Source organism: Leptidea sinapis, chromosome 1 (genome assembly GCF_905404315.1).
Source record: "Leptidea sinapis chromosome 1, ilLepSina1.1, whole genome shotgun sequence".
NCBI lineage: Eukaryota > Metazoa > Arthropoda > Insecta > Lepidoptera > Pieridae > Leptidea > Leptidea sinapis.
In genome coordinates, this window is record NC_066265.1 from 4010088 (window position 1) to 4032652 (window position 22565).

Below are 22565 nucleotides of genomic sequence, written 5' to 3' on the forward strand. Positions count from 1 at the left end.
AAACAGAATTTTATAACGAGGCGGTACTCGAACGGTTAGCTCAGTTGGTTAGAGCACAGGAACGGAACGCCGGAAGTCGTGGGTTCGAATCCCGCATCGTTCATAAAATTTTGTTTTACAAATTTTATTTGTGTATTTTGGCCTTTTTGTCTAAAATATTTTGGTAGGCGACAAATTTTATTTAAAATGCCGTATCCTATGATTTTCAATCAGCGATTGGTATTATGAAGTACAGATGCAATATTGCATATGTACGACATAATTCACGGTCTATTTCATTATATCCGTTCGGGCTACTAGCCACCTCACCGATAAGCGGCACAATGCGAAGTGCATTACATGTTTATAACAGCATTTCCCGGCTTCATCTCTCACATGATAAGCTTTATGAGTGCATCACACATGCTTACGTAACGTAACTATAAATGGATTCTAGACAACTATAATCTATAAGGTTATTAATTGAAGCCTACTTTTTATGGTTTCGAACAAATGTTACAGCCGTATCAAATCTTGTTAGACAGCGGGGTCATATATTTACTATAAAAGAATCAGGCTTTTTTAATGACTTGCATATTATATAATCTTTTTTTTGAAGAGAAAACTTTTTAGCTGCGTTGGGCACTTTTTGGTAGGGGAAATCTTATGGGTTCGCGACACCGACATGGTTAAAAGAGAGGTTAGATCACATAGAAGCGCGGTGGCATAATAGGAAGAAATATTACCTCTCACCACGGTGCCTTTCGGTTCGATCTCGCCTGCCACGTACCAGTTTCATTAGGTCGGCAACGCTCGTGCGATATCTCTGGTGTAAAAAGAGTATTGCCCGCAGTTATCACACATCGGCATACCCTTATGGTGTTCGAAGAGTATTTAGCCGCAGTGATCACACATCGGCTAGCTCGCATGGTGGTACAAGAGTACCTATTGGCCGCAGTGATCACACATCGGCTAACCCGTATGGTGTTACAAACGTATTGGCCGCAGTGATCACACATCGGCTAACTCGTATGGCGTTACAACAGTATTAGCCACAGTGATCACACATTTGCTAGCCCGTATGGTTTAACAAGAGTATAGCCGCAGTGAACACACATCGGCTAACCCTTATGTTGTTAGAAGAGTATTAGCCGCAGTGATCAAACATCGGCTAACCCGTATGGAGTTACAAGAGTATTAGACACAGTGATCGCACATCTGGTAACCCGTATGGTGTTACAAGAGTATTAGCCACAGTGATCACACATCGGCTAACCCGTATGGCGTTACAAGAGTATTAGCCACAGTGATCACACATCTGCTAACCCGAATGGTGTTACAAGAGTATTAGCCACAGTGATCACGCATCGGCTAACCCGTATGGTGTTACAAGAGTAATAGCCGTAGTGATCACACATCGGCTAACCCGTATGATGTTACAAGAGTATTAGCCACAGTGATCACACATCTGCTAACCCGAATGGTGTTACAAGAGTATTAGCCACAGTGATCACGCATCGGCTAACCCGTATGGTGTTACAAGAGTAATAGCCGTAGTGATCACACATCGGCTAACCCGTATGGTGTTACAAGAGTATTAGCCACAGTGATCACACATTTGCTAGCCCGTATGGCTTAACAAGAGTATAGCCGCAGTGAACACACATCGGCTAACATTTATGTTGTTAGAAGAGTATTAGCCGCACTGATCACGCATCGGCTAACCCGTATGGTGTTACAAGAGTAATAGCCGTAGTGATCACACATCGGCTAACCCGTATGATGTTACAAGAGTATTAGCCACAGTGATCACACATCGGCTAACCCTTATAGTATTACAAGAGTATTGGCTGCAGTGATCACACATCGGCTAACCCGTATGATGCTACAAGAGTATTGGCCACAGTGATCACACATCGGCTAACCCGTATGATGCTACAAGAGTATTGGCCACAGTGATCACACATCGGCTAACCCGTATGATGCTACAAGAGTATTGGCCACAGTGATCACACATCGGCTAACCCGTATGAAGTTACAAGAGTATTGGCCACAGTGATCACACTTTGTATAATAATTTAAGCGACTCCAACAATTAAGTATTCGATAAGTTCTTCGATATGCATATCAAAGGTAAGTGATTTAACAAAATAACCTTTATCCTCTGCACTTCAAACTGTATATTCCTGTGCTCGCGGCGGCCATCGAACTTGGTGTCTCGGTAGATGTAGTTGACAGCGGTCACGTGGTGCGATATCAGCGACAGAATCTCCTCGCGGGTCTTCATGTCCACCTCGCTCTTCTTGCTCGGATCGATGTGCTGGAAGAAACAGATTTACCTAAGTAATTTTCAGTGAGGAATATCCATAATCATACAGTTACAGTCACATATCATTTATTTATTTATTAAAGGAAATTCTACAACTAATGATACATTATATGTATTACAGAATATACACCAAACAGCTAATTAACGGTTTTCACATATAGAATGTCATGGCATTATGCTTAGGAGGTGGCCAATATTTTTTTATATATTTATATTGATCATCAACATCTTATCCTAGGTACAATTCTGATATATGTAGTAATTACAGATGAACACATGATTCGATGGAAGCAGTGTTATATAGACTTAATAACAGGCAACACTTATACAGTTAAAAATTACTAAATTTATATTAATTTAGAACTCGAGAAGAACAAAAAGCGATTCTTATTTTATAGGTGTACGTATAAAAAGGTTTAAGTTTGATATTAATTTATTGATTAGTATTTTATTGTATAGTTTTATATCAAGAGTATAGTTCCCAATATACTATGTACAGATAGAGATAAATTACTACCTTCTACTGTCAGTAATTAGCTGGCAATAATCTGAAGCTGTCCCAATAAACCCGATAAGTCATTCTTATCGCCTTATATTGCTATATATATCGCTGGTAAGCTATACGTCGCCCCATTGACAGACAGCGTGTACCGATAAGGTGAGTAACCGTCGGTAAGTTTTTTGGTACAGAAAAGTCAACGATAGTTACGATTTTTAAATCAAGTATGCCATAACTGAATATTGGGAACGGCCGTTAGAGAAGGTATATCAGAGTTCAAGCTTAACGTGGAAGAATTATTTTTAAATGATTTTGAATTATAATTTAAAATGTCAATTCTGTACATTCTGAATATCGTTGTACAATCTACATACAATATTGAACAGATGTTAATATTACAAAAGACAGTGATACGTTCCATATATTGCGGGTAGCATTAAATTACAACAAAAAAAGTAAATAAAAAGGAATGATTAAAAAGGGCACATATTCATAATTTAAACAGGAGCTACAAGCATAATTAATTTAACAGAGTGCCATTCTTCCGAGTGTGTGAGATTACAGCTTACAATACACATTACGGCATACATTTAAAATAAAAACTCAAAAATATTACACCGTAAATAAGTAATTTACACAAGTGATGAGACTTTTTGAATAAGTTAATAAATAATACTATAAATAACGCCTTTTCCAAACCATATCTTATATACCATCCCCCTTAAAAGCATTGCTAATTCGCACTCTGTCTTCTTCTATTGACCTAAGTCAGAATGAAAAAAAACACTCCTTAGCGGCTGTTTTAAGTTAGCGGACCATTATAAATAAGGGGACATATCTTTAAACGAGCAATTCTTGTATATATATTATGATTTGAATCTCGGAAACGGCTCCAACGATTTTCATGAATTGTATTATACATGTAGTTTCGGAGGCGAGATTTCGATCTAGCTAGGTTTCAATTTAAATAAATAATAGTTTAAAAAAAAACTAAAGAACACGCTTTATATAAAATTCAACTTAAAATAGAAAATAAATTTAAATTGAAAATAGTGTAAAAAATTATTATATATTTCATTATGAAAAAAGCGTGGGATGTAGAAGAATTATTATTTTAATAATATCTTTAAAAGCACCCCACGCTTTTTTAATAATGAAATATATAATATTTTTTTACACTATTTTCAATTCAAATTTATTTTCTATTTTTTAGTTGAATTTTATATAAAACGTGTTCTTTAGTTTTTTTTTTAAACTATTATTTATTTTTCATTTTATAGTTAATTTTTTTAGATTGAATGAACGGATTTTAATATTTGCGAATAAAAATATTTTAGTTATATTGAATGATCACTTAATTCAGCTAGCCCGAGATCCCCAAAACTAGCTCTTATAATAATTAGCTCAGTTAAATCACACATTCATAATTTATGATGGAAATATAAATTCACCGCCATCTATTCGCTTCTAAACGAATTAGATACTTTAATTTTGTGGAACTGTCTTGACATGTCGCGCGTTTCCTTTGTAGTTTACAATAAATTACTAGATGGCGCTTATTACTGATTTATTTATTTAAAAATTATATAAATTAACAAAAATCATATTTTGCAATTGAAAAATTGAATAATTTTATCAAATTAGTGTAATGTCATCGGTCCTCGATAAATCTACAAAGTTTGAACGAAATCTAGCCGTTTAAAGTGGGTCAATATCGCGCCCAAAGAAGTCGGTTACAAACATACAAATATACAAACAAACAAGTGAAGCTAATATAATAAATATATAAAAAATGTAGTTTTATCCGTATTTGAATGAGAAACTGCTACAATAAAATTAGAATACAAAGGTAAATTTCGCCACTATATACAAGATTATAATAGCTCAGATGGGACATTGGGTGATCCGGAAAGCAGAAGACCCCGGTTCGAATCCAAATGTCCTATTAGATTTTTTTTGTTCAATATTTGCACATTCTTAAAAATCCAAGCAAGACTTGGCCATCCAGATTTTTTTTATTTATTCTTATAACTTTGTTGTGTTTTATTTTTATTTTCAATGCTATTAATTATTTTATAATAATTATTATAATATTCTTAATACGATTCATCTCAACATAGCTTAACGAATCCGTAGTAGAGTGAAGGTAAATGTTATTGACTAGCGGCCGTTTTCAATAACGTATCTCTAGTTACGGATATATTGCTATCACCGTTTAATGACAAGATCTTATCTATCCATAGTTATGTCCTATTTAGTTATATTATTACTTATAGTACAATGCTATATGTCGATAGGTTATTGAAACGTAAGTAAGCGTAAAAAGATATATTTGTCTACCTCTAGTAAGTTAAACTAAGGATAGATAGGTTATTGAAAACGGCTGTAATTCAGTCTTTTTTATAAGCTACTGGTATAAAAATATGTTTTTTATGACAATAAGAAGGCGCAGGGCGTTCAGCTGATGGTAATTGATACGCCCTGCCCATAACAAGCAGTGCCGCTTAGGATTGCTAAAAAACTTAAAAATTCTGAGCGGCACTACAATTACGTTTTTCACCTTGAGACATAAGATGTTAATCCTCATTTGCTCGGCAATTTCACAAGCTACGGCGCATTTCAGTACAAAACACAATAATAATTACACATTACTGCTTCACGGCAGAAAAAAACCATCGGACAATGTAATAAAAGGCACGGAATGAAACTCACTTCAGGGAATCCTTCCCGAACATGTCTCCATATCAACGGATCGGTCTGTATGTACAGCGAGCAAGTGTTTTTGATCTTGCTCGGCTCCGATGCTCGCTTCGAGCGCGAATGCTCGCCCGTGTTCGATGCTCGCGAGTATTTGTTGTGATGATGATGCTCCCAGTGCCTGCGACATATTAGTTAATATTTTAAAATGCTTTCATATTATGTGTGAAGTTCAATCTGTCAAGAAGTATCTAGCTGTAATATAAATTGTTATTTACAGACAATTCGGCCGCGACTTTTGCCATTTTCTATGATTGTTTTATACATAGATAATTTATACGTCTAGACAGAGCCTCTTGCTGTTAGACAACCGATAAAAACAGGCCAAGAATGATACTTTAGTGTGCGTAACAAGCTACATCTTACACTCGCGATATGTGTTAGTGTGCGCGAATTGCTCAAAATAGAGGTTAACTGTCAACCTCAATTTTTTTTGACGTCTTCACCGGTCTATCTAGTGGTATAAATGACCTAATGTTTTATAAATTATAAAACATTGCTGTGCCCTTGCAAGGCGGCACATATTGTCTACCTATATATTGTACCGTCATTATGTACTAATGTGACTAGCAATAAAAAGATTTTGATTTGATATGACTTAACACGCTAAGATTTTAAGTATCAAGATCTTTCCACATACAAAGAACGATGCCGTACGAAAGCTCTCCCTACTCTTTCATTAGCCTTCGGTGAACCGTACAAACACACGATTTCTGTTTCATTAGTTTGCTTTCTTTCGTCGTAGTTCGTTATATGTGAACCCGGCATTACGTATCAATCCGACCATGTATGCCGTCCCTTTATGGTATACAACCAATCTTTGAAATAAAAAAAAAATATAAATTTTGATGCTACCTTCCAACAAAGCGTGTACTTACCATAGACTTATGATATAATAGCGTATAGACGACCCCGATAGTACGAAACTTTAATTATCAATGTATTCGTTAGCTAGTGGTTAAGCTAGTCTGTTTACGACTCGTCAATAAAAATCGGTTACAGTATCAATAGATTCGCTTTCCTTTTCTATATTGCTGTATCTGCGTTACAGATGTTGATTTCTCTCGCAAGCTTTTGTCTGTCTACACCTTGTAAGTCTATGGTACTAACCCTTAAAGCCGGCAACGCCCGATACACCGCTGGTGTAAGAGAGTATAGCGGCAATAACGTTATATACACATATATGGACATATCATTCCCTGCCTGATAAACGGAAGGTAAAAGTATGCTTAAGGACCAGGTAAACACACTTTTCTCCTTAGTCGTGCGTCAACAGTCACTGTCCGAATCAAATATAAACTGAATAAATGTTTTTCATTGCTGCTTATTGACCAAGAATATTTTGAACAACTGCAGTAAATCCGGCAATGTATAGATAAAGCAGTCGAAGCTTATTATGGAGTAATTTGTGGCATGTTCCATATTATGTCCGCTATGTTTTTATATGACGTGATATGTCTACATATATAGGACGTCATTGGGTGGTGATGATCACTTATAATCAGGTCACCCGTACGCTCGTTTAACTCCGACGGGACGTGGAACCATTGTTCACGTGGAAGGATCATATAAAGTACGCAATTGCACGTAACGAACCCAGTAAAGAACACAGTCTCCAGAACCCAACGTAAAAATTAAAATTCATAATGTTTCAAAACAATTAAAGTATTAATATCAATTTATTTTTAAAACTTAATATCAATAATATATTAATCAAACTAAAACACTATTTCAACAATGCATGGTATATACACATTGAATTTTTTACTAAATCCTCTCAATTTCACATAAAAGATAATATACACAGCACTTAATGTTCTACTAGTATTCGGTAACTCACGAGATTTCACCCATCCAAAAAGAGTCTAACTATATTATATATTTATTTTTTAATTATTTATTATAACCCAGTGATATTATAGCATTAAAAGAGGTAGATATGTCACTAGCGCGCCGAAAATCAATCGCCAAAATTAAGTCAATTGGTTTCTTTTGTCGTAGTCGCTCTCTCGATACGAAAACGGTACACACGCGTTTGTTGTTGACGGAATTGCTTACAATTTGATATAGGTACAACATTTAAATGCCGTCTTGTGTTATGGGAAGATGCAGTAATTACGAAAGTAAAAAAAAATCATAGAATTACATACCACAGTTAAGAAATCATGAATTATAACATTTTATTTGATTTCATTATTTATCTAACAAAATAAATATGTCGCCATGACAACGCCGATCGCCGCCAAGCCGATCATAGATTAACGTACAGAAATGACAAATTATTGCTGTCTGTTGCGGGATGATCGAGGTAGAATATTTTAGGAAATGATGTAAAAAAGTCATTGCTGCAGTGAATGTAATAATTTTAATAAACAAGTGCGTATATAGGTAGCTGAACTATCTAAAACAAGTTTTAGGGTAGTTAGCGGATGTAGACAGTGAGTGCTATTTGTTTATGTAGGAGTTTTTTCAGTATATCCCTTGCTAACTGCAGAAGAATCAATGGATCATTTTCTTCTTCTCCAATTACCTTATTGTAATAAACCCTCAACAAAAAGGCATTCATAAATAATATAAGATGCAAAAAATAATAATTGTAATCTTAAAACATTTTGGGAGCCGTTGTTAGTAAAATTGTAAAAATGGGACCCTTACTGTAGATACCTTTCGGTTTTATTTTGGTGTCTGTATGTTTTTTTATTATTTTATATATAAATAATTAATATCATCAATGTGGCTACATATTATTATCAATATTAAATTATTTTTTTATAAAATCAATGACACATTATCTATCTAATTTCAATGCAGTTTTACTACTTTATAGCTTTTACTACATGAAGTCATGAATGAATCGTAATTTAGGCATAAATCACGGTGTACGGTTAAAAATCATATCTGATGAATTAACTATATTTTCTCTATACAAATACAAAGCAATTAGCAAATTAGAGTTATCTCTTTTTCAATTGCGATAAATGCATTTACTATCCTTCTTTGACGTGTAATTGTAATGTAGTGTGCTATTGCAATGTTAAATCATTCATGTGTGTGTTAGTGTATCATTTTCAAACACCGAATGTTGTCTACGTAACCTATCTATACTTTTAAATATCATTGTTATAACCCATAAGATTTTCCCCTAACATGAAGTTCCCAACGCTGCTAAAGAACTTTTCAATTCAAAAACTCGATCCAACACAAAATGAATATAGGTACTTTTCAATAGTACCTATAGATAGTATTCATAGATATAATAGTACGGTTTGTATAGAGAGTAATTACGATGATTCACGGCTTTCCACGGCCCATAATACACTATTCATTAATATTCATTCTCTATACTCCTGCATTTATCTATCATGACGCGAGTTATGATACACGGACATCCTTGACGTGCTTTCGTAATCATTCTGCTTTTTAGGGTACCCTAGTGAAGCCACAAATTCATCACAGGAATAAAATGAATACGTAACCATTTATTAGACCCTTTCAGCCCTAAATAATTGCAAGATTATTTCACCTTTGGTAACGCCACCACTTTTGAAAATTTATAATTACACTAAAATTGAATAAGTATAGATGCGATCATACTGCCATTACCTCTCGCTTCCCGCACCCATTCCCCGCGTCTTTTTATCTAGCCTCCTTCTATATACAGTCCACTTAAATGCAAATATATAATTCAGTCTCGTGCCAGATTTTGGCGAGACAACACGTCCTGAGGATGCCTCGTGTAGAGGCGAAACACGTGTCGAATTGTTTTTAAAACAAATATTGGCGGAATTAACACTAAAAGAAAACTCAAATCATTTGTATACTTATGGATTTCCGCAAAGTTACGCCTAATTCAATAAATTTTCTTAATATTATAATAACCACCTTTTCGCAGATTCACCTAAATAAATGGTCATTTAAGCACCACCCTTTAATAAGGGAATCTTTACCATCCAATACTGTGCATAATAATTTATGAGAAAGCCCATTGTGGCTCAGAGGACAATGGAGAGGGCTATGCTCGGAGTGTCCCTGCGAATGATGATATCGAAACAGAAATGAGGAGATACGCACGTCAACCAAAGTCAGCGACATAGGGCAGATTTTTGTGAAACTGAAGTAGCAGTGAGCAGGGCACATAGCTCAAAAGACAGACGGCCGATGGGGCAGTACAGTCCTCGAATGGCAACCACGTTTTGGAAGACGTAGTGTTGGCAGGACCCCCACAAAATAGACAGGTGATCTGCTTAAGATTGCCGGAGTAGGTTTGATGGGGGCAGCGCAGTAGCAGTCGTGGAGATTTTTGGGAGAGGCCTTTGCTAAAGTGATATAATAATGAAAAAAGATATAAATTTTATAGACCTATAAATAATTAATTATACATGTGACCATGGTCTTCGTTTTAGCTTTCCGCGTTTCCTGTCTATGCAAACTATACCTTGCCTAATCTCTAGGAAGGGGGTATTTTTCGTCACGTATGTATTTATTAATAAACACATTTATTGAAATTCTCACGCCTAGATTATTTGTACGTCTAGATCTGTGACAGCTGTGAAAACGTCGAAAAAGATTGAGGTTAACTGTTAACCTCTATTTTGAGCAATGCACGCACACTCACACAAAGTGTCACACTCAATCATGAGTGTAAGAGTGTAGCTTGTTACGCACACTAAAGTATTAAACCTGGCCTGTTTTTATCGTTTGTCTAACAGCAACAGACTCTATCTAGTCCTAAGGCAATGAGCCTAAAACCTCACAGCAAGGCAGCGAAGACTAACGGATAACCTGTTAGTGTGTTATCTATCCAAAATGATGACCGAAAAGAGTGTTTACCTGGGTGGGTCATCTCGGAGGCTGTTGGGGTGCGAGGGTATCGGCGACGAGGGGTAGTGGTGCGCGTGTGAAGCTGGCGACGGCGAGGCCGGCACCTCGTCGTCGACCCCAGAGTTCTGGATCCGCTCCATCCATTGCACCACCTCGTCCGTCACGCCGCAGCCTCCGACGTGACCTGCATGACAAGCGGTAAGTTAAAATATATAATACTTTAATCATCATCATCTCCCCCAAAGATCTCCACGATGCGATAATCGGTCCTGCGCTGCTCTCATCCAACGTATTCCGGCGACCTTGACCAGATATTCAGATAAATTACCAGTGGGAGGCTCCTCTGCACAGGATGCCGGCTAGATTATGAGTACCACAATGGCGTCTATTTCTGCCGTGAAGCAGTCTAATGTCTAAGCATTACTGTGTTTCGGCCCGGAGGGCGCCGTAGCTAGTGAAATTACTGGGCAAATGAGACTTAACATCTTATGTCTCAAGGTGACGAGCGCAGTTGTAGTGCCATTCAGAATTTTTGGGTTTTTTCAAGAATCCTGAGCGGCACTGCGTTGTAATGGGCAGGGCGTATCAATTACAATCAGCTGTACGTCCTGCTCGTCTCATCTCCTATTTATAAAAAAAAATATGTAAGACTATAGGCACTTTTAACGGTGAACGCGTTAAGAGTGATCTGCCAATAATATTTAAGCATTACAAAGCAGTGTGTTGCTTTTCTTACCGCACTATTATGGTCCTTCAAGCCGGATATCAACCGATGGCTAGCGAATCTAAAATCCAGCATTACCGTTGTAATCAAATGAAATACATTTAGTAGTTAAATTTATTTATTTTCTAAAAGCTTAACATTCCTTAAGAGTTATTTTTGATGTAATTTAATCACGGAGCTCCGAGGGATACATATAAAACACAGATAAGCTCTCTTTTGGGAGTCTAATCAAACGAACTCATACAACGAAAAACATGTTAAAAAATACAGATTTAAAATGTTTACCAGAAAATAACTCAAAAGTCAAATACATAAAAGAAAAAACAAATAAGAATATTTCTTCTTCGGTTCCACATAAATTGCTAATTAACATATAATGAAGCGATGCACGTGTTGTTTACAGTACTACGTGTGTTTACATACACTTTACTGTAAATTTTACATAAACACACGTACGTATATAATAACATTGAATAAGCAATCCCATTGTGGTAACGAGGACTTGTTGTTTGCTACAATATATTATAAAAGCCAAGGATCTTGAACTCGATCAAGAAAGGTGCAACTTCTACAACTTCGTGAATGGCTTTCGAACATATATTTTACTCAATGGAGGAGTTTCAAAAGATTTGTTATTTGACTAGGTAATACTTACATATACTTATTTGTTTAATACGTAACAAAAATATAAATATTTAATAGTAACATAATATTTTATACTAGCCAACTCGAAAGACAGAAAAAAATTATTTATGTAAGTATTTGGGAATGATATAGTCTAAAGCCATCAATATATGCAATCAAAGTTAAAAATGAAACAAAAACGTATTACTGAATGATTTTATAATATGTAGTAATAAAATGATAAGGTTTAATATCGTATTGGTGTAAACAGTTTTTACATAACCGCTTCATAATTGGCAATTTTTTAAAGTAATAAAGTGGATGTCCTGGATCCTTTGAAGATAGACATATGCCCTCGCGGACTTTTCTGTAGACCTATTTAAGATACACAATTCCATCATACATCATTTTTATATCTTAAAGGGTTTTCGTTAAAAGCTCCCAGACGGTTTATTTTTTCCGACAACTCCAACAACTATCGTTAATGTATACATAGATGTAAACAAAAACTTAACAAATTATATACTTGAACCTTCCTCGAGAAACACGCTATTAATAAGTGAAAACAGCATGAAAATCGGTGCAGTATTTTTTGAGTTTATCGCAAACAGACAGACGCGGCGGAGTACTTTGTTTTGCAATATGTAAAGGTGAGTTAGGTTCTTACCTACCTATCTAAAATCTTAATAATTACAATTATTAAATTATTATTATTTTTTGACTTGTAACAATGGTGTAATAAATAAATGATTTGATATTAAATGCGCTTTTTGTATTCAGAATCCCATTCATCACATCACATTACCATCAAAACTAGACATCCGAAAAAATCATCGACCGCCTTCATTAGTGGTAGACGTGAATTCTGCAAGTCTCCAAATCCCCGTCGTTCATTAATAGTCATCAAAGGAGGCTCGTGCTTCAGTGAAAAGGGAAAAAAGGGCGAAAAAGGGCTGTTATGATGAACCGAGATAATTTTAATAATATCGTTAAAACTTCAACGACTCTGCGTGGATGGAATATCAATCTAGGTACTATTATTAGGCATTAAACTTCTACAAATTGCCTGCCAGCAGACCAGAACAACATTTTCTTTATGATTTTTATAATACTCCTCGAATGACATGACATCGACAACAATAAGCAGTACAGGTACACAAGAACAAAGATACAAAAACCCTTGATATTTGGACGACTGTACTTCGCTCGCGTAGAATTAGTTTAAAATCAATGGAAAATCGCAATGCCAAGAGCTTATCCAGTCCGATTTTAACTGATTTTGAAATAAAACATACACTAAATATTAACTGGGATATTTGTACAAAACATCAATGGAAACCGAATTTAAATCGGTTCAGTAATTCCTGAGTTTAGCGTGCAACAAACAAACAAAAAAAAAATAAAAACAATCTTGTGAGCCAAGTAATATAATACACCATGTATAAATTGTATTTGACAAACTAATTAACCCCGTCTTCACCCATGATATTAAAAACTGAGTTTAATAAAACTTAAAAGTTTTACTTAAACTCGTACAAATGCCAGTCTCAATCTCGATTAAAAACCAAGCGATTTCACCAATACATTCTATAAGCGCGTTAAAAAAAACGTTTTAAGAAGAGTTTATATGTCATAAAAAATAAAATGTATCAAAAAGCTGTTACCAAAACTTTTATCGAATTGGTATGAACAAAATGAAATTCTTACATTTACTGCAGCTTTTCAACACGATCAAATTCAACGGTCAGCATTTAACGTTTAGGCTATAACTGGGTTTAGTTTGTGTTTGTGACATGCGAAATGAAGCTATAAATACCTTAAACTAAGTTCAAATTTCTCTAACCGTGTTCTCCTTCAATGGTGAAATCGGCCATAATATCCTACGATTTATATGTATAGATATTTTGTCACAAAACGTACTCGAGATAGCGTAAGTACACAATCGCTTAGTATTATTATCCGCTCTCGTCCGCATACGGTACGAGCCAAGTTTTTCAACCAACAATACTGCTAACATTTACATAGCCGTCTAGACTTGCTACCGCGTGTTCCCATATGGCTGCAAGAAGTTCAATTTTTGTGTAATCGATATCCCAGCTGCAATGTTTGTATGACCTAAGGAAATGGCATGTTAGAAAAATTCTGATCCATTTATAAGTTATAATTTGAAAAAAGAAGTAAGAATTCTTCTATATATAGATATTCTCAATAGATCTTAGCCTTATTTGAATTAGTTTTTATTAATAGTGCTATAGTAGAGATTTTTTCCGATCACTTCTTAGGAGGTTATGTACCTTAGAGCAGGGGGTGCTCAAGCTTGCTACTGCTGGCGATCTACGTCAAAATTATTAGACTACGATCGATCGACTCTGAGAGGCTTCAAGTATATATGATGAAGGATTTAGGTAGAGTGTCACGATAACATAGATACTAATTTTGCGCACAATAATATGCATTTTTTTAGTCTAAGTTTAGTGTAAGTCTGCTCTAAAATGTCAATGAAAAAACTTATAATTATTAAAAAATGCGATTTCATTAGTTTTTACAAAACAAACGCGTTGTAGTGTCTAAAGTTCTAAACTTCATTAAAGAGTGACTTCGGATGTTGAATCTATATGAGACATCGTGACCTGAGTATACTTTTCATAAGATGGTAATTACCGATTGTAGTTACCGAAAACAAAATCTGAGAATAGTTCTATATCGGATTTTTTTTTCTCGAGATCGACTCAAAAAGCACTCGATCGATCGACCGTTTGAGCAATCCCCTGCCTTAGAGTAATCAAAAGGAAACCAGAATACTAAGGCTGAGATCTATAGAGAACTCAGACTTTACTCAGGTAAAACTTAGCTGAGTGTGATAAAACACGAACTTGACTTTTGCATTGGGCTGTCTTAGCTTAAGCTCAGAATAATTTCAGATGTCAATTGACTATACAAACGTAATCAAAGATTACTCTAAGCTTACACTTAGCTAAGATTTACGTAAGTAAAGTCTACGTGTAATTGTGTGCATGCGCGAAGTTTTAAATACTCATTGGTGAGGTAACACAGGTTATCACCCTATTATTATTAGGTAATAACAACAAAAATTCGTAATAAATTACTTGCGATTTTCACTTGCTTCGGTACACATTTCCTTTCGATCACCGTCGTTCGTTATATGTGAATCCGGCGTTATTTTCACATATTATTATAAAACAGTATCTAACAGGGAGAATATGGCCTTCTATTTTTATAATTATCGTAGTTACAACAACAAATTCTGTTGGTCAGCATTAATATGTCATTCGACATCATTGTTATGAATAGTTTTATAATAGGTTTCAAATATAAATACCTTTCTTAAGCCCACAATAAATTTACCTACAATTAGATGAAGTAGTAAATATAATTAAGGTGTGTTATTTTTATCGTAATTTTCCAACCAAATAAGTTCGCATAAAGAAATTGGAAAATATTTTTAACAGACAAGGTTTACAATATTCATCAAATTAACTAACACAATGAAACGGCCGAAATGTTTAAACTCGTATAGCCGTTTTTTTAAATATTGCGATAAATAAGAGTCGAGCAAGTTGATCCAGTGGTATAAATGCCTGCCTATCGAGCGCTGGGTTTCGTATTTGTTTCCCGTTGTGGTCTGATAGGTTTCTAAGTTCACATATCTTGTTTCTGACTTACAATGATAATAATGAAATAAATAGATAAGAAAACGATATGCAACTCGCACGGCATGATTGCACTCAGATTTCCGAAACATGTTTAAGATCTACACTGATACTTCTAAAACAGACATGAATCCGATTGGAGCTGCAGTATGGACTCCCACAACAAGAATTATATTGACTTATATTTATCTGTCACTTCTGCATTTGCAAGGAAATCAATTGCAATTTTATTTGTTAAGTCTCACGGCATGAACAATTCTATTGTTTATTCAGGATAAAAAGGTTGCCTTCTATCAATTCTCTCAAATCCATTTCAGTCAAAAAGACAGTTTCCAATTATTCTCAAAAAGAGAATCTTTGAAAGAACGCTATGATCTCAATATAAACATAGTTTTAGCGTGGATACCATGTAATTCGGGGATCCCCGGTAAGAAAATTTCAGATGCCTGTGCCAGGTCATCTACTCAAACAGGTTCACTTCAATATTTTGAAATTTTCTCTCAAGTCTTGTGCACCACCCTGAAACCCAAGATGTATGAGAGCTGATCGAACATTTGGCAAGTTTCATACATTTCTAAAGGTAAATTTTATGGTGAACTCCAACTTGGAATCCCTTGGTTCTTAAAATGGATACGTAATAAAGCAATAATCTCAACTATATGCCGCTTACGTCGAAACCACGCCTACACTCAAGTATTTGAAGGTAAACTTAGAATTAGAGACCATTCCCTTTGTGTTTATGTCCTTGATGAGGGAAACGGGGATCATTTGTTCTTCAGTTGTCCTTTACTGCATTCTTCTTTGTACAATTTTATACCCTTTGAAATTCCCCGTCCAACCTCTATTAAATCATTAATTGTCTCCTCTACCTAATTTTTTCTCCATTTATAAATATTTTGTGTGATATATCAAAACAAATAAGATTATGTTGTAAATATTACTATGATATTTAATAATTTAAGTAATTTTATCTGTGTATGTCCTTTATAGTCTAACAGCATCTTTATTTGTTTCAAATTTTATAAGAAAATAAAACTTTGTTTAGTCTACCGATCAATATTGATAAATTTACGGCCGTTTTCATTAACGTATCTCTAGTTATGGATACATTGCTATCACCATTTAATGACTAGATAGTATGTCCAATATAGTTATATAATTAGTTAAAGTCCAATGCTATCTGTCGATAGGTTATTGAAATGTAAGTAAGCGTAAAAGGATAGATTTGTCTACCTCTAGTGAACTAAACTTAGGATAGATAAGTTATTGAAAACGGCCGATAGAAAACACTGTACACTCAAAGCTTAGTAAATGCTAAATCGTGGTATGTTTGCCACAGAAGCCACAGTAGGAGGAATAGAACGGTCGTTGGTCGATCATTGGTCGGGAGCGTACGTCCCCGGATGATACTTACTTAAGAACAGTAATTGTTTTACTGAAAAGGTAAGCCCGAAGCATCATAACGAACACCAGAGACCCTAAAATGTAAATAAATTCAGAAAAATACCTTCGACAATAGCTTGTACAACAGTAGTTATCAGAGAATCCGTAGTAACAATCCAAATGTTGTGATTTTTATTGAGTATTAATTCCGCTAAGTTTTGTCTTCAATTAGTTCGATACGAGTTTCGCCTCTACACGAGGCATCCTCAGGAGATGTTGACTCGCCACATTCTGTCTCACGATACTTCAGTCTCGGCACACGTGTCGAATTGATTGTAGACAAAACTTAGCAGAATTAACACTCAAGAAGGTTCACAACATTTGTGTAATTATGGATTTCTGCAAAATAACGCCAAATTTAATAAATTTTGAATCCGTAGTACATATAGGAATGTAAACCAAAACGATAGTATCCATCCTACTAATAGCTTCCCTTTCTTGCCGTGCGTCCGTGCAGAATGCCACTATGCCAATTTACGGCCATTCCCAATATACCATCTACAGATAGAGACTACTACCTTCTACTGTCAGTAATTAGCTGTGAAAAATCTAAAGCTGTCCCAATATACTCGATTAGTCATTCTTATCGCCTTATATTGGGACGCGTGAATTGCAATTTCCACACAAACTTCTATCGCTGGTATGCTGTACGTCGTCCCATTGACAGACAGCGTGTATGGATATTGTGAGTAACCGTCGACAGAAAAGTCAAAGATAGTTACGATTTTTATCTCAAGTAAGAGATAGATTGAATATTGGAAACGGCCGTTCATGGCTGACAGGCTTGCCCTGCATGTTTCACTATGACAACTCTCTCTGTTAATGATTATTCTCATAAACATTTTTTTGAGATAAAACGTTTGCATTCACAACGGCAACGTTAATATAACTACTAGTTAATAATATGTTGAATAAAATTTAATATCAGCCATGTCTCTGCCAACATTGAACCTTATTGCAAACTCGATGCATGTATATTTTGTCCCGAGCGAATCCGGTGGCACAATGATGTCGGTGGCTTTAAATTATTCATGATAAATTATAAATTCGAGCTTTTAAATTACGGACGCGAGCTCCACGAAATAATAAACCTTAAGCACTGATGCCGTTTCGTATTGCTGAAGATTGTAGTAGTGATTAATATTGTAATAAATAGGGTATTAAATGCAACCAATGGAGTATTATTATACCGGATCATCATCAGCCGGAAGACGTCCACTGCTGGACAAAGGCCTCCCCCAAAGATTTCCACGACGATCGGTCCTGCGCTGCCCTCATCCAACGTAGTCCAGCGATCTTGACCAGATCGTCGGTCCATCTTGTGGGGTCCCCAACACTGCGTCTTCCGGTACGTCGCCATTCGAGGACTTTACTGCCCCAACGGTCTGTCTGTCCGTCGAACTATGTGCCCTGCCCACTGCCACTTCAGTTTCGCAATCGTTTGGACTATGTCGGTTACTTTGGTTCTCCTACGGATCTCCTCATTCCTGATTCGATCTGGCAGGGAAACTCCGAGCATAGCCCTCTCCATTGCTCTCTGAGCGACAATGAGCTTTCTCAAAAGGCCCATAGTTAGCGACCACGTCTGCGTACCGTAAGTCATCACTGGCAGCACACACTGGTTCAAAACCTTCGTCTACAGACACTGCGGTATTTGGGACGAGAACATATATATACATATACATATGTATATATGATATATATATAAAAGGAATTATACCGCATAATTAATTAATTATAACGTGTAATAATTATCATATCATTATTTTATAACTTGTATATTTATTTATTGTAATTTAATTTAACTACCGTTGTGGTTGTTGTGGTAGATCTCTTGTAACTTATTGTATATGAGTTAGATGAGGCCCAAGCCTCTCTACTAAGTACCTGAAGTATGATACAAATGGTCCAGTTGACCAGCTAACGTCAGGGTGTCGAATTTGCGTGACGGTGTGCGCAGTCATTGTAAAAATTCGAGTAGCTTCAAGAATACAGCTACAATTACATGCGTTTGAATCCAATAAAGTGTATTCTATTTAAAAAAAAATACCATTTGTATCTATCGGGAGAATGAAAATGCATTTGTCAGAGACAGTCGTTCACGTAAACGAGGTCAGAGCTCTGAGTGTAAAAGCTAAAATTGGTAAAACAATATCCCTGTCAGTTTCCCGGCGTGATTTATCGACGACTTAAAAAGGACCGCCGTGCCGCTCGAACACGCGGAAGTCTAGTAATAGTATCAGGCGTGAATAAATCAATCTATTGTATAATTAAGTCCCGGTCCACGTGGGGTAGTGAAAGTTGTTAGCAATGGAAAGGCCTGCCGTTGAATAGGAACGTAATTGTCGTAGATAGCGAAAGCAGACCAATAGGTTATTTCGTGTCTACCTGAATAGCGCGCCTCTCACTCGCAAAGTTAATAATTCAAGTCGCTTAGACTATTCGTTAGGTCAAAATTGCATGAATACTTACAGTGTAAATTATACCAAAGCTTGTGTTCAAACTTGCCTCTCTACAATCTGTTAGCAGAAAATTCTCTCCTCATCCGACGATGACCACGATCCTCATTCATGAGGGAACGACCGCAAAGAGAGATACCAGAACAACAATAATTAGCTGGGCTAGTTAATCTCCGAAATGGATAGTCTAATTAAAAAGAGATTAGCCCATATAATAAGGAGTAACTCTTAGGTATTTTCATTCTACACAGTACCACATGAAAAAATAAAACCCACTCGTAAACAATATATTACGCTTATGGAAATTTTGTCTTTGCTATGTATTATATATGAAAAGCCAAAAGATATAACTTAATCTGGAGGCTTTTAAGCTTATTAAGCCCACAGAGAACTGGAAAATAAAGAGAGTTGAAAATGGAATACCATTTGGCAGAGATAAAGTTTGTATGAAGAATAACGGTCACACGGACAGATGATCGATCAAAAAACCTCAATATAAAAGACCGATGTGTACAATTAAAAAAAAAAAGTGGTTGAATTGAAACAATCTAGGCATCTTGCAAATTATTACCAAATTAATAAAATAACAATAGAATACATATGCAAACATTATGGAGGAAAACTTGCACCAAACATATTTTTGTAGCATAATTCAAAGCATTTGGATAATCTATACCTACTGTATTTATCTAACGTGAACGTTGGAATGTTTGTAAGGTTTTTTTACTCAATCACGCCATTATTCACACAATAAAATTTAGCACAACGATTGTGGAAATCTACCCGACATGTTTTTCTGACCCCGTAAAATATTCAGTTCCCGCGGTATAGATTTGTTTTTCGCAGACCAAGGGTCAACATGAATTTTTGAGTAACATGGTCAACGATGCCGCTGGCAACGGCTAATCCATTATTATATTTGAGCTAGACATGAAATTCAGAAAGTTTTGTCGTCATTTAATCAAAGGTCCTCATAGAAAAGTACGTAAGAATGATATCAGTGACTTAATAAATCATAATTCACGGCTTCAAGGGTCGTATTCTCACAACGGTGATGTAACTGTATCGCTTACATTGTCTTATGGGTGTAATAACATCATTCAAACAATGGGTATCATTTTAATTATTGTCAACGATCAGACACAAAAATATAATAACGGCCCGAACAATGAGCCTGAACAATATCGGTGTGATTTCGTCTGGATTTTGTTGCGAATAGATCTAGTCTAGATCGAGGAGCTTAAAAATGATCTGCAAATTAAATACGGATTGCAGCGCACTAATGATTGCATATACTTTCATAGACTATAGTATAGTATTTGAATGAGCGAGGCTAGGCATTGCCGTGCTATGTTCGCCCGCAGCTAGTAATTTCCGCTATCAGGCGGCCGCGTGCATGGCGTTCGTTAAAATGCAGCGTACCGGATGTGAACCGCCAATGCGAGCTAACGCGACATAGGGAATAAAAAATAGCAGATCTATTCAGCAATTTTTAATTTTAAATCTACCTTCTCGTTGTTTGTCTTTAATCCCTGTCTGTGTCTGTTGCGAGACGATGAACTACTCGTAGCTGTTTGTTGTTGAGGATTGCTTTCTTTTAATCACCAGTTTCAATTTTAACGTACAGCCAACAAAAATATTTATACGGTAATAGAATATAACACAAAGTGGCAGTAATTCATTTTTATAGTATTTTTAATTTTCAATGTTATAAATGGGCTCAATTTTAATATAAGGTTATTGAATGATTCTGAGATGTTACGCTTGTTCGGGAAAAGTCAGCTCGAGTTGACTAAGGGAGACCCGCTCGTTGAGCAAACAACTATTTCGTATTATTAGTATCACTTTGCGTTTCCGCTGCTACCGAGTGCACACACATTTCATATTGTGAGTGAATTTATTTTACCTTCGATCATCAGTATAATCAGTTTACTCTCTGTAAACTGAAGTAGTGACTCGCAATCCACTTTCAAGTACGGCCTTCATAATTGTGAAAGATATAGTTCGTCGGAAATATTTTCCGGCCACACTTCGCTGTGGGGCAATCTTATAGTATATGGAAATAATGTATTGAAAAGTATATTGAAAAATATGTCAAAGCGTCAATGAAGAAAATTAGTAGCTAAGAATAGTCATAGTAGTTTTTGAGTGATTACTCTGGGCTTGCACTTATTATTAACACTAATACCGCTCCACTACAGATTACATGTCAAATTAAAATTATTTGGCTAAATAATCCGTACTAAATACATACCTACCTATAGACAACGCTCCGTATAATGTCAACTAGCCTCCGTCACTGCAGTCTCGCACTAATTAAGCATAGCATCGGCGGCGTAACAACTTGAACTAATTGATAGTACGATCACCACAATACACTAGCAGCTGTCTCCGGCATCTGCTATTTTTTCTGCGCAGGATATTACTATAAGTGAAACAACTGCAACTTACTTTACGTTTAAGAGGACATTAGTTGCCCTAGAACAAAATTATTTACAAATAACCCAACATCATTATTATCTGTGTGTCTCTGTTTTTTTTTAAATTACGTTACGTATTGCTCTATTTTTGGAGGTGAATATTGCCGAGAACTAAATCCTGAATTTGCTTTTTTTTTGTACAGAAAAAATGGATTTAGTGGCTTATGGTGTTATAGAGTCCGCATGATGGGGTAAACACGATTACTTCTAAAAATATTAATGTTTAACTCCATCTATTTTATTAATATTTTCATTAATTATGTAGGAAGCCATGGAATGTAAATGGGAGTATAATTTTGTTTGTGTTTTTACTCACGATTTTTAGTCGGAGTTGTAGTTGTCTCTATCACAGTAATGATTGTATTGCCCGCGTTATTGCGACGGTATGTTGTTTTAGAATTCTTAAATCTAAAACAAGCCTCCGCCTATGTTTTCTCTTAATCCTTTTCTGTTGCATGTTTGAAATTATCTGGTTCATCTTTATTTATTTAACATGTTTGTAGCATCCATCTACGCTCAATTTTATTTAGTGGAGATGAAAATAATTATTTGTTTGTTGCTTCAGTAGGTAGTTAATCCTCGAAAACTCCCAGATGTTCTATTTATTCTACGCTGTTTTTACTTGAGTGAAATCGGATAAACACCTCTTTTTAAATTACATAAATTCTCAAGAACGAACAAAATTGCAGAGCGGTGCAGATATAACGTAAAACATTTTGAATCAACTAGCTTTCCTGTTATCATGTTTGGAATTATGACTTGTTATTATTGTAGAAATT

At 35.6% G+C, this 22565-nt stretch overlaps 1 protein-coding gene across 1 annotated transcript in view; it reads right to left on the reverse strand.

Annotated features, from left to right (window-relative positions):
• LOC126968604 (disintegrin and metalloproteinase domain-containing protein 10) overlaps positions 1-22565 on the reverse strand; it is a 153297-nt gene that overhangs the window by 19510 nt on the left and 111222 nt on the right. The window contains exons 5-7 of the mRNA XM_050813635.1: positions 10395-10569; positions 5520-5685; positions 2135-2299 (exon numbers count right to left, since the gene is read on the reverse strand). Coding sequence (XP_050669592.1) covers positions 2135-2299; positions 5520-5685; positions 10395-10569 — 506 coding nt within the window. The remainder of the gene's footprint in view (positions 1-2134; positions 2300-5519; positions 5686-10394; positions 10570-22565) is intronic.